At 45.9% G+C, this 16791-nt stretch overlaps 1 protein-coding gene across 5 annotated transcripts in view; it reads right to left on the reverse strand.

Annotated features, from left to right (window-relative positions):
• The window catches only part of NPRL3 (NPR3 like, GATOR1 complex subunit), a 51332-nt gene extending 34789 nt beyond the window's left edge, over nt 1-16543 (reverse strand). For 2 of the 5 annotated variants that reach the window (XM_053554159.1, XM_053554158.1), the window contains exons 1-5: nt 16222-16536; nt 11766-11835; nt 7390-7428; nt 1582-1711; nt 101-175 (exon numbers count right to left, since the gene is read on the reverse strand). In XM_053554159.1, coding sequence (XP_053410134.1) covers nt 101-175; nt 1582-1711; nt 7390-7428; nt 11766-11835; nt 16222-16339 — 432 coding nt within the window. In that variant the 5' untranslated portion in view covers nt 16340-16536. Of the gene's footprint in view, nt 1-100; nt 176-1581; nt 1712-7389; nt 7429-11765; nt 11836-16221 lie in introns of all 5 variants that reach the window. The other 3 variants (XM_053554162.1, XM_053554161.1, XM_053554160.1) reach the window with 3 other exon arrangements.
• Between the last annotated feature and the right edge of the window lie 248 nt (nt 16544-16791).

The following is a 16791-nucleotide window of genomic DNA, read 5'->3' on the forward strand; positions in this document are numbered from 1 at the left end:
CCGTCACAGACTGAGCTCTAAAGCAACAGCACAGTCATCAGAGACAGCTGCTTTCCCCTCACCCTCCTCCCTGATCTAAGCCATGTATACAAATACTCACCCTCAGTGCAAATACCACATTGAAAAGAATCATAGTAGGTGCCTCCCTCTTTGGGGATGGATCTATTTTGGAGACCTGTAAAAGAAGGATAATGCTAATAAACTGAGAGCTGTGACTTTCCAGGGAAATCTGTTTAGAGCTGCTCCACTTCAACATGGGAAAGGGCCCATAATATAGCAGAACCAGAAAAAAACAGAGCCCCAAGTCTTTGAAAACCAATTAGTGCCTTTGCTCTAGAGGTGTGCCTGATGGACACAGAATCACAACTGTGACAAGAGCGAAGAGGTCAGTGCTCTGACCAACCAGTCCACAGAAGTGACTGACAATGCCCAGGGATGTAGAAGGTGCAAATGGGTGAAGGACCCAGGCCCAACCCTGCTGTCCCCAGTGTCTCCTGCACCTACCTATCAGGTGTGACAAGTACTCAAAACAATTTAACATGACAATGCTCATGGCTAGCAGGGACCTGAGCAGGCCTTGGTAAGACAGATCCACATACTTACCTCTGTGCTTTTGGTCCCCCAACCAAGGCACTCAAAAGCAGCATTACAAGGGGTCAACACAGAGCTCTTTGGTCAATTACAAGTGTTGTCACCAGGGGGAGTCAGAGCCACAGCCATCCCAACATACACCCCTGCCCCTGCCAGTATCTCCAGCGCTACAGGGCATGAATGGAGTTCTCCCCTCCATCACTCAGACAGGGGCCTGGGCCCCAGCTACGGGGGCCCTGGTAAAAAAAAGGTCACTGTCTGTGAGGCCAAACACATCCAATTGCCTCAAAAGTTCTTTCCAGAGGCTTATTCATTGAGGTTTGCAAATTACATCACAGAATCTCCCAGAATTTCTACATCATATAAATGTAGATAAATCCTACACTGTCACATGCAACCCTTCAGAAATCCGATGTCTTGGATCCTGCCTGCATAAAAGAGCTGACTGGCAGGCTCTGGTATACCCTCCTGGGTAACAATGCATTCCTTTTTGCTGACAACTCCTCAGTGCTGTGACACTGATAAATCAGGGAACATAGAGGTTTAGCACAATAGTAAATGCTAAATAATAATAATACAGGCTGTTAGAATTTCTTCTTCTTCATTTAATAATAAGAAATGCTTGTACCACTTTGAAGGAAGTTCGAGATTCTGACTGATGTTGGTTAGTTCATTCTCTTGGCCCCTCTGCAAACACACATCCTACATATAAGCAGTAAGGACATAGTCAGTAGAGACCCAGAATGCCAAGAGCACAAGCTAGGGGCAGGGACTGAAATATCTGGAGCAAAGCTGCCCATCGTTTTCCGGACCCCCAGGGCCTATGAAGATGCACAGCTCATAGCAAGTACCTGATTGGGTCTGCCAGCCAATGACTACCTCGCCAAAGCCAGCATCAGTCTCAGTCCTAATGGGACTGAGCACATCCACAGCTAGGATGGGCCGGGTCTGCTTGCCTAGGGAGGGCCACATCTGCCCAGAGGGCCATACCTGCCCCACAGCATGCTGCAGCAGTGTTGGGTGTCCAACAAACCGAACATTATCAATCTTCAGTTCAAATTTCTGGCCACACATTTCAGACTTGGTTGCCAAAATTGTTGCCAGAATAACATCTGAAAACCTTAAAGTTAAAAAAAAAAAGATAGAATGAAAATAAATTAACAACGTATCACAGCACCACACCCCATTGGCCCCAGACAGGAAGGGTCTTAGTACCTAAAGGCTTTGCGGAGCTGCTCAGCCCCCCTGCTGACAAAAGATTCTATTAGGAGCCCTTTTGAAGCAATGCCCCAGGTTAGGGATGTAGAATCACCAGAATTACAAAGTAAAAGACCCAAGAAGCACAGACTGAAGGTACATGCTGTCATTTTTCCACATGCTTTAGGAAATTCAGGAGAGAAACAGGTGCAGTTTGCTTTCAAAAGGAGGATCAGCTAGAGCTAGCACTGCCCTGAGAAGCTGCTCCTTAAGGCTCACAGGCAGAGAGGAGCCTTCCCAATTGTGTTTAGGTGTGCTGAGCAGCGCCCCTCAATCACTAGCCCCCTTGGCCCACAGTGGCACATAAAGGGCAAGGGAACAGCACTCAGCCATCCGTGCAAAGTGCAAGCTACTTTGCCCAAAGCATGGCTTCCAGCCTCTCACTCCTGAACACCTGAACTTTCCAGATTTTATCAGGGAAGAAACTGTGCAAAACCTGCAGACCCACTGCGATCACGGTTATTCCAATGGCACAGGCACAGCCTGCACAGACTGGTGCCATAGAGAAGTGGGAACAGCTATGCTGTGGCAGAGCGCTCACCCCTCTCTGATGTTTATCTGTATACTTCTGTCTCCTCACTGTAACCCTGATCCCCCCTGCTTGGGGGAATCTGGATAAGAGCGGGTAGGTGCTGGCTCTTATCTCTGAGGCCTCTGTTCTAGAAACACAGATGCACCATGGCTGATTTGGACCTAGAAGGTAGAGAAGTCTCATGCTCATCTCTCCACCCAGGAAAACTATTTCTAATATCTGGGTCAGGAGGCTAAAATATCTTAGAGAAGGCAGCTCCAACTCCTCCAGGGCCACATTCTGTCCCTGGGCAGGGAGAGTTTTAGAAGAGACCACTGAGGAAAGACATTCCAGAATACATCCTCAGTCATGCTTCTCTCCTGGAGGTCATCTGGGTGAGGGTGAGAGACGCCAACATCCTAACTCCTCCATTTAATGATAGAAAAGGAAGGGCTGTTTTGAACTGCTGCTGCACCAGCCCAACTTCAGAGCAGCAAATGATCTGGGCTAACAAAGCTATAGGAAAGGGCCATTTGTCCCAGGCAACCTCACACAAAGCAGGGCTAGAAGAGAACTGAACTAGAGTCAGCCTGGGGCAACAGCCCAAAAGGCAAGACAGCTGTGGGACTCTAAGTCTTGGCAGGTCTGGGAGCTCAGGCTAGTTTCCAGTCTCCCTCCAAAGCTGGCATACCATTTACTGTCCTAATGAGTGGGTGTGGTCAGAACAGGCTCCTGACTCTCATAGAGTCACAGACACCCTTGGAAATGCAAGACCCACAACCAGTCTTTGGCTACCCACTACAGGTCTCTCCTTCCCTGGAATACTACTCTCAGGAATAATTAAACTGGAGAAGGAAGATTCCAATGTCTTAGACCACAGGCATCATATGCTTTTTCTTTTTTTTTTTTCTTTGAGACAGAGTCTCAAGCTGTCACCCTGGGTACAGTGCTATTGCATCACAGCTCACAGCAACCTCAAACTCTTGGGCTTAAGCGATTCTCTTGCCTCAGCCTCCCAAGTAGCTGCGACTACAGGCGCCCGCCACAACACCCAGCTATTTGTTGTTGTTGTTGTTGTTGTTGTTGTTGCAGTTGTCACTGTTGTTTTAGCTGGCCCAAGCTGGTTCCAACCCGCCAGCATAGCTGTTCCCACTTGTCTGTGGCACCAGTCTGGTGCCCTACCCGCTGAGCTATGGGTGCTGCCATCATATGCTTTTTCTTTTCTTTTTTTTTTTTTGGAGACAGTTTCACTCTGTTGCCCAGGCTAGAATGCAGTGGTGCCATTGGAGCTCACAGGAACTCAAACTCCTGGGCTCAAGCGATCCTACTGCCTCAGTAGCTAAGACTACAGGTACCCCCCATGATGCCCTGCTAATTTTTCTATTTTTAGGAGAGACAGGGTCTCGTTCTTGCTCAGACTGGTTATGAACTCCTTGGCTCAAGTGAATCTCCTGCCTCAACCTCCCAGAGTGCTACAATTACAGGCATGAGCCACTGTACCCAGCTCATATGCTTTCTTCAAACTTGAACTACAGCACAGTGCTTACAGCACCAGACACATACACCAATCCTGGTGGGTTCAAGACCTGCCCAGGCCAGCTAAACAACAATGACAACTGCAACAGAAAATAGCTGGGCATTGTGGCTACTTGGGAGGCTCAGGCAAGAAAACGCTTACATGGCTCAGTGCCCATAGCTCAGTGAGTAGGGCAACAGCCACATACACCGAAGCTGGTGGGTTCAAACCTGGCCCGGGCCTACTAAACAACGACAATAGCAACCAAAAAATTGCAGCGGGTACCTGTAGTCCCAGCTACTTGGGAGGCTGAGGCAAGAGAATTGCTTAAGCTCAAGAGTTTGAGGTTGCTGTGAGCTGTGATGCCACAGCACTCTACCAAGGGCGACATAGTGAGACTGTTTCAAAAATAAATAAATAAATAAAATAAAGGGTTCACTCTGTCCTATAACTGTCATCTCAGGTGACATGGTGATATTTAAAAAGGGTGTAGAGAATTAAAACCTCACCAAACATTTCTGTTCTAACAACTGGTCCAGTGCCAACATCTAAACCAGTGGTTCTCAACCTTCCTAATGTCCCGATGTATTTTCATTGTTACAAAGGGGTCTTGACCCACAGGTTGAGAACTGCTGATAAACAAACAACACCCTTCAACTGTGCCACCCAGGGCCCCAGAAATAACAGAAAAATAACCTCTACCACTGCAGAAAGCTCACTTGCTCCTGTTGATAGCCAAAAATCTCCACCAAAAACTGCTGCTCTGTCAGGAAAGCCAAAGATGTGCCTCAGGTCCCAGCCTTCAAGCACCAGTTCAGGGACTGGCTGTGGGATAGGTCCTGGGCTTCTCAGAGGCAAGCAGTGGGGACCCAGCTCCCATCTATAAAGACCTAATCCCAAGGTGCCATATACAGTCAAATAAAAAGCTCTTTGCTCACCACCGGGAAGAGAACAAGCTGGAAAGCAATGCAAAGTTGAAATTAAAAGTCACATTGCCAGGCTGGGTGCCCATAGCTCAATAGTTAGGAAGCCGGCCACATGCTCCAGGGATGATAGATTCAAACCCACCCCAGGCCTGCTAAACTAAAAAAAACAAAATCCAAGCGTTGTGGCAGGCACCTTAGTCCCAGCTACTAGGTAGGCTAAAGCAAGAGAATCGCTTGAGCCCAAGAGTTTTGGGTTGCTGTGAGCTATGACGCCATAGCACTCTACCATGAGAGTTCTGTCTCAATTTAAAAAAAAGTCACATTGGCTCGGCGCTCATAGGACAGTGGTTACGGTGCCAGCCACATACACCAAGGCTGGCGGTTTAAACCCAGGCCAGGCCAGCTAAAACAACAATGACAACTGCAAAAAAGAAAAAAAGAAAGTCACATTGCCAGAAGAAGTTGGGGGGGTACGGGGGGGGGGGCAGCCAGCAGGGTGGTGCTCAGCCACTCTGCTAATCTGACAAATCTTACACATGCAGAAATCTACTCATTGTCTTAGTAGTTTTTTTTGTTGTTGTTCTTGTTTTTGAGACAGTCTCGCTTTGTCACCCTCAGTAGAGTGCTATGGCATCATAGCTCACAGCAACCTCAAACCCATGGGCACAAGCGATCCTCTTGCTTCAGCCTCCCAAGTAGCTGGGATTCCAGACGCCCATCACAACACCTAACTATACTTTACAGACGGGGTCTCACTCTTGCTCAGGCTGGTCTCCAACTCCTGAGCTCAGGCAATCCACCCAGCTCGGCCTCCCAGACAGCTGGGATTACAGGCTTAATCCCAGCCTACATTGTGTTACTATTACATGTGTAATGGAAAAACACTTTTGAGTGTCTTTATACTTTCAATATAGTGTGTCTGGTGATAAATATGCACAAAGACAGAATCATATCATGAGATATAGAGGAAAGGGCATAATCATAAATAGCAAATTGAACCACATACAAACAAGTGACAATGATTTTTATTTCTGAAATTTGTAGGCTTGGCTCCCGTAGCACAGGGGTTACGGTGCTGGCCACATACACTGAGGCTGGCAGGGTCAAACCTGGCCCAGATCAGCTAAACAACAACAACTACAACAAAAAAATAGCTGGGCCTTGTGGCAGGTGCCTGTAGTTCCAGCTATTTGGGAGGCTGAGGCAAGAGAATTGCTTAAGCCCAAGAGTTTGAGGATGCTGTGAGCTGTGACATCATAGCACCTTATTGAGGGCAACATAGTTAAGACACTGTCTCAAAAAAATAAAATAAAAATAAATAAAATTTGTAAAAATTCTTTTCCCTTTTTCTTTCTTTTCTCTTATTTTTTTTGTTGTTGTTGTTTTTGGTTTCTTTTTTTTGAGACAGGATCTTGCTCTGTCACCCTAGCTGGAGTGCAGTGGCACAATCATAGCTCACAGCATTCTCAAACTCCTGGGGCTCAAGCAACACTCCTGCCTTAGCCTTCCAGTAGCTGAGAATACAGGCATGTGCCACCATGCCTGGGTAATTTAAAAAAAAAATTTTTTTTTTTCAAAGTCAGGGTTTCAATGTGTTGCCAGGCTGGTCTCAAACTCTTGGCCTCAAGCAATCTTACCTTGGTTTCTGAAAGTGCTAGGGTTAAAGCATGCGCCACTGTACCTGGCCCTTTTCCTTTGTTTTGATGGTGAAAGGCCTAATAAATGTATTACATGAGACAATAAAATAGCTGTTATGAAAACTAAAAGTTCTTGGAATAATTTGGAAATTTAAGAGAAACACATTCAGGAAGATGAAAAAAGTCTACTTGGAAAATTAGGCCATGACCTTCTATTCCTGTTAAGCCACTGTAGATCAGGTCTTGTTCTCTATCTCTATCTCAGCCAAAGAAAGGGATGGGAAGACAGCCTGGAAGGGAGCTCAGCTCTTCTCTGCTCTCCCCACCAGCTACCTCCTTGTGGGGAGCTCATAGACCTATGTGTACCTCCAAGGCCCACAGGAGATACACTGTCAAGGGGGGCAGCATAGTTCCACCCCACCCTGCTCTCCTGGAACACCACCACATCAGCTCTATGGGCACACTATTGCCTCTAGTGGGCACATCCAATTGCATCCAAGCCTGAGTATCACACTTTATGACCAACCCCTGGGTAAGGCACCCAACTAAACCCCTCTGAAAAATGAAGACAAGGAGCAATAATCACAGGTCTCTCTAGGGTGGCAGTGGGACAGGAAGACAGGTGTCCCTCCTGCTCACCCACCAACCTTACAGGACTACCAGTGCCTATCTGGAGGAGGAATAAGTTTGTGTGACATGCCTGGTGACAGCCAATCATGCCTTGGCCTCGCAGGTAATAAGATAGCTAAATAACTGGGTAGAGAAAGGGCAGGGCCATAGGGAAGTCTAGGCACTCGTGGGAGGCATGGGGCAGTGAGATCCAAGCTAGGGCCTGTATGCCTCATTAGTCATTCTTCAACATTAAGGGAAATCAAGAATATTAAGCACAATTACAAGAAGAAACAGCAGTGGAATCAAGACAGAAAGACGGTGGAGAGGTCTTGGTCTTACCCTGCAACCAATTGCTCATCGGTTGGAGGATATGGCTCACTGAAATAGGAACAGCACCATCAAGACCAAATAAAAACATATTGTTTAAAAATTAAAAAAAAAACATGAAAATTTCTGAGCTTGTTTTATAAAAACAGTATTAAAGTCTAGCAGAAGTACCATCATTAAGCATTAACTGCTGGGTATAAAGACTTAGCAACTCACTGGACAAGAAAAAGGATATATACACTCCCCATGCTGAGCACTTACGAAGGGGTTTTCTCACTAAAGGTCAAATTCTCACACACAAACACAGGCTGGGCAGGGAGAAGAGTCACTTTTCAGAAGCAAGTATAAGGCTAGAAGCACCACACTTATATGTATTAGCAAGATGCCTATGTACAGTATCTACCCTTTCTAAAAATCAGTTTCTCACCTGTATGGCAAGAATTGTCTACACAAGATCAAATAAGACCCTCTAAAGCAAAAGCCTTCTGAAGATTGCAGTGTGAATATTACCAGCCCCAATTCTTAAGATATCATGACTGCCTGCACGCTAACATCCCTGAGCCTCTGCCTGGAGCAATGAGGCAGTCTTGGTACATCTCTCTCTCTCTGTGTGTGTGTGTGTGTGTGTGTGTGTATTTGTCAGAGTTTAAGAATCTATGGAGCAATGAGGCAGTCTTGGTACATCTCTCTCTCTCTCTCTCTGTGTGTGTGTGTGTGTGTGTGTGTGTGTGTGTGTGTGTGTGTGTGTGTGTGTGTGTGTGTGTGTGTGTTTGTCAGAGTTTAAGAATCTATGCTCCTCTGCAGAGATCTTGTTCTGGGGCATGCTGCTTTCTATGTATCCTGAAAGAGAAAGGGGACCTAAATCTTGGAGTGGAAACAATGTGGAAGTCCTGCCATGACATATCGCCAAAGACCCACACAAGAGAAATACACAAGCAGGAAGCCCTTTCCTCAGCAGCTCACAAACTTGGCTCATCAGGTAGTGTGGCTTTAAACGGTTACAAATGTGCACAAGATGGTGCACTGTAGGATGCACAGCAAGAGACAAACCTAAAACCCTGAGCCTGCCCTTGTGCCGGTGCACTGCCCTGCCACGTGGATGTAGTGGTTGGGCCAGCGAGGAGGTGGGGAATGGTCTAGCTTGGAGACAAAACTGTCACTTTCTTGTGTATCCATCCCAGCTACAGAAGTGAGGGGGCATCTTTCCACCACATCGATGTAGAGCTCCAAACATACATGACAGCATACATAAGTGAAGCTGTCAAGAGAGGCCAGTGCCAAGCCCACATGCAGCTGGTGGAAGGATCTGCATGTTGCAGGCTAGACTGTGCCTGTCTGGCCAGCAACCCAACTGGCCTAGGACCTAGTCATACCTGCAAGCTGTACCCACTGCTGCCCAGTGAACAGTCAAGACTGAGAAGGGCAGCATCTTACCTCCTTCCACGGCCCCCAGCAGCATGCAAGAGTTAGAGATGGAACCAGGTGGTCTGCTTCATTGTGCTTAAAATCAGACACTTTCAGAGCATTTTGGCAATAAAGGAATCAACTCTTCTTCAAGCCTCTAGGCTCCCTGTTCTCTGAGGCAGCAGCAGAGTACTGCTCATCACCTCAAGAGAGTAGGGCCAGAAGATAGCTCTCTATACAGGGAGGGGACACATGCCCATTAGCCTTTCTGAGAGACACCAAGCTTTCTCTGACTTCTCTTGATGGCTTTGTCCCCTACCAGTGTGGGGACATATGGTACATTTAAGCATTAGCACGCCAACTCCTGACACCCAACCTACAGGAATACTACAACTCTTCTGACCTTGAATTTCACCTTTTAGAGATACTGAACAATATCTATTTTCTTTTCTCTTCATTGAATTCTAAAAAAGGATTATAAAAAATAAGTAACAGGTAACTCCTATTCCCAGGAACACGTCCTGCTGATTCACCTTACAAAACTAGCCCATTCTCTAAGCCAGTTCTGTATGGCAGAACTTTACACACTAATGGAAATGTTCCAAATATGAGCCATTTCATACAGGGGCCATGAGCACCTGAAATGTGGCTAGTGCACCTAAGAAAATGAATTTTTTTATTTTATTTAATCTGAGTTAATTTTGATTTAAATGGCCACACCATCTAGTGTCTGCAATACTGAGCAGCGTGGCTTTGCTGTCCTCACTTCTCTAAGGCAGCCACCACCACTCGGAAGTTCAGGTTGCAGCCTATTAACACTGTTTTGATCTGGCAAAGCAAGAACATCTCACTGGTTCCAGAAAGAAAAGCACCTTTTATTTTTTATTTTATTTATTTATTTTTTTTTTGCAGTTTTTGGCCAGGGCTGGGTTTGAACCCGCCACCTCCGGCATATGGGGCTGGTGCCCTACTCCATTGAGCCATAGGAGCTGCCCCAGAAAAGCACCTTTTAGAATAACGATCAAAGAAGACAGAGAGGGTGGCGCCTGTGGCTCAAAGGAGCAGGGCCCCAGCCCCATATGCTGGACGTGGCGGGTTCAAACCCAGCCCCGGCCAAAAAACTGCAAAAAAATAAAAGAAGACACAGAGAATGGGTGACGTACCTTCACTGCCTAGTTTCAAGAAGATGCCCTTTGCTACAGGGCAGGGCAGGGCAGGGCCTAGTGGGCCTATGTAACAAAGCAGGTGGGGAACTGGGACCCTAAGGGCATTCGCTTATATCCTAAAAACACGAGGGGTAGGCAATAGGATCCACAGATACTCCATATAATGTATTACAATTACCAAATGGAACAATTCTTAAATTTAAAAGAGATTCTACAGTAGTGGTTCTCAACCTGTGGGTCGCAACCCCTTTGGGGGTCTCCTGCATATCAAATATTTACATTACGATTTATAACACTAGCAAAATTACAGTTATGAAGTAGCAATGAAAATAATTTTATGGTTGTGGGGTCACCACAACATGAGGAATTGTATTAAAGGATCGCAGCATTAGGAAGGTTGAAAACCACTGTTCTAGAGAGAACCACTGTTCCAGAGAGAACCATTTCCCTTCCCCGGTTTTCCTTCTTCACTATGTTAAATACTGAATTAATTCCACAGAAAACATCCTCATGGTCATTTTATGATAAGTTTCTGAAAATTAATTGCAAGAATTAGGTGCTGCCAGCTTTCCCAAGAAATCTCTCTGCAGAAACAGTCCCTTTCAGAGTCTTCAGCAGCCTAAACCTCACACCCACTAGAGCTTGGAATGTGGAGAACATGGTGGCTGGACAGTAGCAAGCTCCACCTAATCTTATCTGTGGCACAGATGAAGGGAGGACAAGACAGACACAGCTGTCCAGAGTGAGGGGCAAAAGCTTGCTATATGCCTCTGACAAACAAGAGTTCGTTCCAAGCCACCACCTTTACGGGACAAGACAACTATAGCCTCTACATCAACAAGATCATCCCCTGGGATGTCCAACAACCTCCTGTCCCCTGCTACCCCTACCTGCTGGTACCTCTTCCAAAGCTCACCCCCTCAGAGGCAGTCACTAGTCATACCAGAGGCCCTGACATGCTTAAAAAAGAGTGTAAACATTACACTTGGAGAACTGCAAATTGTTATGGAGGTGTGGTGCCCTGTCAGAGAATGGACAGAAAGGACACTAACTCACTGTGTGACAAAGGTCTGGCACAGGCACCTCAACTACCTTCTCCTGGGAAGCAGAAGCCAAGGCCCTTACCCCACGCAGGCCCCAAATCTGTCTTCAGGAGAACCCCCAGGGCAAGTAACTTACAATCTTGCCTCCTTTACTGAGGCCTATGTCACCATTTGCTAAGCTTTAAAATAACCTCAAAAGACAGAAGTAGTCATTTTTCAAGTGTCTGTCCTCATAGAACCTCCCAGAGAGAAGAATGGGAACAAATACTAGGAGGAACAGGACCCACCAATCAATCATCTGTGTCAAAGAGGGCCACACTACCCTGAGCCGCTGCCTGTATCACCACCTGAGCCCAGCTACCCAGAAGGACCTGGCCAGGCTGTGCCGTATGTGAGTATCTGCACTTGCACCTCTAGGTACAAGCTCAAGGAATTAGATCCAAGGACAACACGGGGTCTCCTTTCCTCTATGTTCTCATCATAGGATCATAGGAGATAAATACCCCTCCCCCCCATGGACATGGCCTCATCTGTTCTCTTGCTTTGCCAACTACATAGCCCCAAACTAAAACATGTACCCCAGTTATTTACTTTGGCAAGCCAAAGACCGGCAATGCAATCCTCAGCTCTGTGCTACCTGAAAGCATCCACTAAATGGAAAAAAAGGACACTGGATTTCTCAAGGAAGAAAACATCTGGGTCAATAAGAGTTGGGACTTTACTTAGACCTGGGACCAGGATAAGCTCTATCTTGGAGTGACCACAGAGTTCTTACCTGGAGTCGCCATCCTGGTCATCGGTATGGTCGCCCATGTTGTTAACAGCATATCTGCTACGTGGCTTATCTGAGTGAGGGCAAAAAGGGGAGAATGGCTAAGAAAGTATGATCCCTCCATACACATACAGGAGGATTACGGAGCCATTAAAATCCATGTTTTCCAAGAACAGAAAAGCAAGAATACAATGTACTCAATACTATTATGAAACCAGTAGATAAACAAATACATACTCACACAAGAGAAAAACACAATTAACTCAAATGGGGGGGGCGGCTGGTAAGCTCTCACTTAACAGGCACAATGTAAGGATACATGGCACACCTCCTGGGTGAGGGGCGCAACTACAACTTGGACTCTACCTAACAAATGTAAACAATGTAACCTAATCATCTATGCCCTCATCTTAATCTGAAACTTTTAAAAAATCCATGTTTTCTAAAAAGTGGTCTATCCATACAATAGAGAACACGTACATATAATTCAAACATAAAAAGGAATGGACATGGGCTAAGCACCAGTAGCACAGCAGTTACGGCACCAGCCACATACACTGAGGGTGGCAGGTTCAAGCCCACCTGGGCCAGCTAAACAAAGACAACTGCAACAAAAAATAGCCAGGCATTGCGGCGGGTGCCTGTAGTTCCAGTTACTTGGGAGGCTGAGGCAAGAGAATCACTTAAGACCAAGAGTTGGAGGTTGCTGTGAGCTGTGATGCTACAGCACTCTACCAAGAGCGACATAGTGAGACTTCGTCTCAAAAAGAAAAAAAAAAAAAGGAATGGACATGGATAAACCTTGAAAACATTAGGCTGAATGAAAATTCAGACACAGGGCGGCCCCTGTGGCTCAAGGAGTAGGGCGCCGGTCCCATATGCCGGAGGTGGTGGGTTCAAACCCAGCCCCGGCCAAATAAAAAAAAAAAAAAAAAAGAAAGAAAATTCAGACACAAAAGGACAAATACTGTCCAGGCACAGTGGTTCATGCCTATAATCCTAGCACCCTGAGAGGCCGAGGCAGGTGGATCACTTGAGCTCAGGTGTTCTAGACCAGCCTGAGCAAAAGCAAGAGCTCATCTTTACTGAAAATAGAAAAATTAGCCTGGTTGTGTCATGGACACCTGTAGTCCACTACTAGAGAGGCTGAGGCAGGAGGATTGCTTGAGCTCAGGAATTTGAGGTTGCTGTGAGATAGGCTGATGCCATAGCACTTTAGCCTGGGTGACAGAATGAGTCTCTATCTAAAAAAAAATAAATTAAATTGAAACAAAATTAAAACAAAATAAAGAGTCACTCCTCTCAAACCATGCCACTGCTTTACCAATTAACTTTATATAATATTCTAAATTATTTGTTACGTCAATAACATTCATAGCATCTTCACGGGAAGCAGATTCTATCTCAAGAAACCACCCTCTTTGTTCATCCATAACAAGCAGCCCATCTGTTCAAATTTTAGGAAATTGTAGCAATTCAATCAAATCCTCAAGCTCCACTTCTCTTTCTCTTGCTATTTCCACCACTTCTGCAGTGACTTCCTCCACTGATGGCTTGAACCCCTCAAAGTCATCATGAGGGTTAGAACCAGCATCTTCCAAACTCCTATTCATGTTGATGCTTTGACTTCCTCCAATGCATCACAAAAAAGTTCTTTTTTTTTTTTAAGTTCTTTTTTTTTTTTTTTTACAAAAAAGTTTTTAATGGAATCTAGAATGGTGAATCCTTTCCAGAAGGCCTTGCTCTGGATTAAGCTTTGTTTGATCTTCTACCCAGACCACTAAACATTCTCGATACCAGCAATAGAGCTATTTCTCTTTCTTATCATTCATGTGTTCACTGGAGCAATACTTTTTTTAATTAAGAAAAGAGGTCTTGCTACATTGTCCAGGCTGAATTTAACCACTGGATTGTAGGGATCTCCTGCCTCTGCCTCCCTAGCAGCTGGAACTGCAGGAGCTCAGCTTGAAGATTCTTCAAGAACTTATATTCTTCAAGAACTTTTTCTTTGCATTCGCAACTTGGCTATTGGGGCAAAGGAATCAGCCACCTAGCTCAGCTTTCAAAATGCCTTCCTCACTAAACTTAATCATTTCTATCTTTTGACTTAAAGTGAGAGGCATGCAACTCTTCCTTTCACTTAAAAAGTTAGAAGCCAGGGCCGGGCATGGTGGTTCACGCCTATAATCCTAGCACTCTGGGAGGCCGAGGTGGGTGGATAGCTTGAGCTCACAAGTTCCAGATCAGCCTGAGCAAAAGAGAGACCCTGTCTCTACTAAAAATAGAAAGAAAGAAAGAAAACTTAGAAGCCATTGTAGGGTTATTGATTGGCTTAATTTCAATACTGTTTTGTCTGGGGGAAGGGAGAGGGAATAGCCAGCAGGAGCAGTCACAGCACATATGTTCATTGATGAAGTTCACTGTCTTATGTGGGAGTGGTTTGTGGCACTCCAAAACAATTACAACATTAATATCAAGGATTACTAATCACCATGACAGATATGATAATAAAGTCTGAAATAGTGCAAGAATTACCAAAATGTGGCACAGACACACAAAGTGAGCACATGCTCTCGGAAACATGGCAGAGACTTGCTTGATACAAGGTTGCCACAAAACTTCAATTTGTAAAAAGCACCATAAAATGAAATATGCCTATATGCACATACACACACACACCTTCTAAGTACATGATGGAAAAAGGATAAGCAAAATAAAGTAGTTTTAAACGTACGTATGGCAATAGCCTCCATACATACAAAGAACAATACTTTACCAGAGTGATAAATGTTAAAAACCTAACATAAATGTTAACAACCTAACAGTGATGAATCTAAGAAGGGTGCAAGAGGCCCACAAAGACAATGGCAATGCTAACAAGGGAGAAAAACATGAACAAAGACAGAGCATGTTCTTGAGTGGTAAAATCCAACGTAAAGACGCCTTCCCAGTTAATACAGTTAAAGCTACCTCCAATACAACACTAAGGGGTTGAAAGTGGGCCCTCACACACTTGATGCTAAAGTTAACAGGGCAATGTTAACTAAGAACAGCTAGGATAATAACTGAAAAATAAAGATCATGACAAGCAACTTATTTAACCTAATATAATAGTAACAGCATAGAGTTACAACAAAAAAAATAAGTAAATAGGGCGGCGCCTGTGGCTCAGTCGGTAGGGTGCCGGCCCCATATACCGAGGGTGGCGGGTTCAGACCCGGCCCCGGCCAAACTGCAACCAAAAAATGGCCGGGCTTTGTGGTGGGTGCCTGTAGTCCCAGCTACTCGGGAGGCTGAGGCAGGAGAATCGCTTAAGCCCAGGAGTTGGAGGTTGCTGTGAGCTGTGCGACGCCACGGCACTCTACCGAGGGCCATAAAGTGAGACTCTGTCTCTACAAAAAAAAAAAAAATAAATAAGTAAATAAGATAAAAGTTACAATAATTAGCATGGGACCCACACATAAAAGAAATGAAAACAGGGCAGAACAGTACATACAGTGTGCTTTCACTTGTGCCTAGAAAATAACGCATGCATATGCTTACATTTACATAAAGGCTCTATAATATTACAGAGAGATATACAGGAAAATGCTAACTGTATGTGTCCCTATAATGGAAAGGTGGCGAGCTGGGGGTAGAGGAGAGGTACTTGTCCACCCGCCACAGACGAAGGTTACATTCGCATCCTGCACAGTACGCTGCAACTAAGAAAAGGAACTGGATCTCTATTTACTAAATTGGAGATCGTTTAATGGAGAAAAGGGCACTGCACAACATGTATTTATGTGAGGAAAAACTACGCGCAGGAGGGATAATTACTAAAATGGTAGGCAGTTATCCCAGAGAGGGGCAGGAAGAACAAAACTCGGAGGAAGGGCGGTGCCTGTGGCTCAGTGAGTAGGAAGCTGGCCCCATGTACCGAGGGTGGCGGTTTCAAACACGACCCCAGCCAAACTGCAACAAAAAAATAGCCGGGCGTTGTGGCGGGCGCCTGTAGTCCCAGCTGCTCGGGAGGCTGAGGCAAGAGAATCACCTAAGCCCAAGAGCTGGAGTTGCTGTGAGCTGTGACGTCACGGCACTCTACCGAGGTGACAAAATGAGACTGTTTCTAAAATAAATAAAAATAAAACTCGGAGGAGGTGATCAAGGACAAGTTTAGATGTATCCATGATTTTGTATTTTCCCGAGATAAGCATATTCATAATTTTTTTAAAGGCTGGAGACTGATGAAATGGTAACAATAGTTGTTTTGTCATGGCGAATAATGAGTGATTTTTCTTCTATTTTTCTTTTTCTATACTTTGCAAATACTCTATAAAGAGTAGGTATCGAGTGTATGACCAGGAAAAGTTATTTCAAAAATTCTTTCAGTGCACCGTGCTAGACAGCCAAGGAACCCGGCTCCAGTCCGCCAGGCGCGGGGTGCGAGCGCCGGGCCCTCCGCCCAGCGCTCACTTACTTGTCTGGGATGCCGGGTGCTCCTGGCTTCTCTGGAAGGGGTACCTGAACAGCAGCTTATTGCCCCTGCTCCCCGAGCTCACCAGAATCACGCTGATGGGGCTGGTGTTGTCCCCCATACTGCCGTGGGGGCTGGCTGGGGTTGGGGAGGGGGTCTGAGGCCGGGCCGGGAGAGTGGGGGGCGGGCAGCCAGACGCGGGCGGGCTCGGGAGAGGAGGGGGCAGTACTGTTCCGCCAGAGGCCGAGCAAACCAGCGCCAGTCACCTACTCTTAGCGCGACCCTGAAGGCTCGCGAGACTTCCGCAACGCTGCCAGGAAGAGGCACCGAGAAGGCTGCTGCGCGAGCCAAGAGAACTGCGCAGGCGCAGGCGGACTCGTGCGCAGGCGCAAGGCTTTCAGGAAGCCACGGTCCCACTCCAGCGCACGCGCGAGGGACGGGGCTGCCCTAGCATTGCTGGAAGGGCATTTGGCGTAGTCTAAATATTGCTTTCTTGGTTGTAAGAGTACTGTTATCTTTGGGCATAAAGTTCCAACTTGAACGTAGAAAGTTTAAAAAAATAAGTTAAAAAGG

Source organism: Nycticebus coucang, chromosome 12 (assembly GCF_027406575.1).
Source record: "Nycticebus coucang isolate mNycCou1 chromosome 12, mNycCou1.pri, whole genome shotgun sequence".
In the NCBI taxonomy this organism is placed as follows: domain Eukaryota; kingdom Metazoa; phylum Chordata; class Mammalia; order Primates; family Lorisidae; genus Nycticebus; species Nycticebus coucang.